The sequence below is a fragment of the Lactuca serriola genome, chromosome 9 (genome assembly GCF_051521515.1).
Source record: "Lactuca serriola cultivar US96UC23 chromosome 9, Lser_US96UC23_V15, whole genome shotgun sequence".
In the NCBI taxonomy this organism is placed as follows: domain Eukaryota; kingdom Viridiplantae; phylum Streptophyta; class Magnoliopsida; order Asterales; family Asteraceae; genus Lactuca; species Lactuca serriola.
In genome coordinates, this window is record NC_136416.1 from 103,228,630 (window position 1) to 103,231,625 (window position 2,996).

Sequence of the window (2,996 nt, forward strand, 5' to 3'; positions counted from 1 at the left end):
ATTATTGGGTTTGTTGTAAAAAAAAAAACAGGTACAAATGGATCTGATTCTGAAGATGAATCATTCAATAGTAATGTTGTTGACTTGTCTGGTGGGAAAACCAAGTTGTGGAAACCTATTGTTGCTAAAGAATTTATGTCAGATGTAGATGCTACTTATCAATCATTAGAGGAGGTGGTTGAAATGTATAAATTATATGCAGATAAAGTAGCTTTTGGTGTCAGGTTAAATACAGTAACGAGGTTTGGTGACAAAACCATTAAAAAAGGTATGTAGTGTGCAACAAAATGGCTAAAATACCTAACATATCAACTAACACTTTGGATCCTAAGGGAACTGGAAGGAATAAACGAAACTCAAACTTCAGAATCACGGACTGCAAGGCATTGGTAAAGTTTGAACGACTACATATGGGAACTAATGCTTGTAAAATATATGAGTTCGAAGAGAAGCACAACCACCCCCGTAGAAACTAAAGAAGAAAGACGGTATTCCAAACGTGCACGGCGACTTAGTTATAAATACAAGGAGTTTATAGTGTGTTCCTCAACATCTAACATTGGTGCAAAAAATGCACATAAGTTACAAGCTAGTTTACAAGGAGGTTATGAAAACGTTGACCCTAAAGTAATTGATTATAAAAAATTTAGAAGGAAGATGGGAAACATTATAGGTGACAAGGATGCATAGCTAGTTTTTGACAAAATGAACATGAGGAAAGATGAGTTACCTAACTACACATTTGAGTATAAAGGTGTTGATAGTGTGCTAAACGCAATGTTTTGAGCAGATGAAACTGATAAGTTATATTACAAGGAGTTTGGAGTTGTGATCTCATTTGATGCTACATTTCGAACAAATAAGTATCATCTTATAGTTTTATATTTTTTACTTTAAATATGATTATTGTTGTTTTTTGAGTTTATAATAACTGTTGAATTTGTTTTTAATTAATTTTTTAATACATGTACGGAATAATTTTTGTGCCGTTTACAGCCATTGATAACCACAAACGTTCAATAAACATTGGAGCAGGTTTGTTAAGCAACGAGTCAATAGAATCTTATCGTTGGTTGCTTGAAGCTTTTTTGAAAGCACATGGAAAACACCCTTAATTAATGTTAACAGACCAAGATCCAACGATTCTACAGGCGGTAGAAGCAATACTTCCTAATTCTAATCACTGATTATGTATGTGGCACATCATGAAAAAACTACAAGCTAAGGTGTGTATATTTAATTCATAGTTAACACATATTATGTTTTATTCAACAATGATTTCAACAGTTTATGTTTTCTCAAAAATGATTAGCATAGATCCTGTTTATTCATAGATCATCTTATCAACTTGTAATGCTTTTTTCTAGGTTTTAGCGGATTTTCTGAAAAAAAACTGATTTTCGAAAGCATTTTACTAAGCTTGTTTGGAATGTATATATAGAGCCTAAAGTCTTTGAATCAAGGTGGAAACTTCTTATGAGAAAATTCAAACTACAAGACAAAAGATGGTTCAAAGACATGTACAAGGATCGAAAGCTTTGGATTCCAACCTATTTTAAAGACATGCCACTACATGGTCCGATGAAAACTACTTCAAGGTATGAAAGTGTAAACTCATTTTTTAATAAATACTCTAACTCGGGTAATTTGCTTATTTATTTCATGATGAACTACGACACCGCAATTGGAAAGCAACGAAATGGTCAACAAAAACTAGAACATGATACAAAAAATGCAAAGCATGAAATGACGCTTCCAACTGGATTACTAGAACATGCAGCTGCGGTTTACACTAAAACCGTTTTCTATGAGGTCAAAAATGAAATATTTAAAGCAGACTGGTACTGTTCTATTGACAGCGTTGAAATGATTAATGGGTGGCAAGTTGTTATGATTACACAAACGGATAAGAGCAAACAGTTGAAGATAAAATGCAAGGTATTATTCATATTTGAATATATATTCACTGATGATTACACAAGTATATAATTTCATTTAAATTTAAATAAATAGTAGTTGTTTAAATATTATGTAATAACCACCAACTAATATGTTAATTCAACCACTTAATGACATATATTATTTTTCATCTACAATGTAGGTTGAACTAAAATTGCCTGAAAAAGAAGTTAAATGTTCATGCAATCATTTTATATGTACTGGCATTTTGTGTCGACATATTTTTGCTGTCTTGAAAAACAACCATATTGAAGAGATTCCAGAGAAGTATATTCTCAGAAGATGGAGAATGGATGCAATTTCAAGCCATTTGCTTGCCATGAAACATGTTGCCATGCAAACCGTAGATGACACCTTTAAACTTCTAACAAAGGCTTATAGTAATATTGAATACTGCTTGGATCATTTCAAAAGAAATAAGGAGAAATTGTTGGCTTTTGTTGAGAACACACGTAACTTGAAGCAGGCAGCAATGGAATTTGGTTTTTCAAACCAATCATCATCTGATAATTATGAAGAAGAAATTATTCGGATGCTAGGAATACACATCATTCCTGAAGAAATAAATATACATCCACTTTCATCAATACGTACCAAAGGGAGTGGAACTAAGAAAAGAATGGTTAGTGCCATTGAGAAAGCTGTTGCAGCTGCAAAGAAAAAAAACTAGAATTTTGCACAGGTTGCAATCAATATGTTAACCATAATTGGAGGACTTGCAAAGTCAGACTTGCACGAGAGTCAAAACAACCTTAAAATGGCCCATAGATTTGCCTAATTGCTTTTCTTTTTTCTATTAGATTTATGAATGAGAAGATGTTTCTATGATTCATTATGTTATTTTAAAACACTTTTATATCATTTATTGACTTATTTTACATGTTTGATTGTTGATATACTATATCATGTTTGTTTTTTGATATATTTTAGTCATAAGTTTAACAACATTCAAATGTTAACCCTTTCTTATATTCAATAATGATTACTATTAAAAATACATGAATGAATCATAACATATTAATGCTATGAAAATTGTG

The 2,996-nt window shown here is 31.6% G+C and overlaps 1 protein-coding gene across 1 annotated transcript; it reads left to right on the forward strand.

Annotated features, from left to right (window-relative positions):
* The first annotated feature begins 1,665 nt into the window (after positions 1-1,665).
* Positions 1,666-2,629, forward strand: LOC145075995 (protein FAR1-RELATED SEQUENCE 9-like). The gene is made up of 2 exons (XM_079022032.1): positions 1,666-1,938; positions 2,102-2,629. The coding sequence occupies exons 1-2, from the start codon at positions 1,666-1,668 to the stop codon at positions 2,627-2,629; spliced, it is 801 nt and encodes a 266-aa protein (XP_078878158.1).
* Positions 2,630-2,996: the final 367 nt, after the last annotated feature.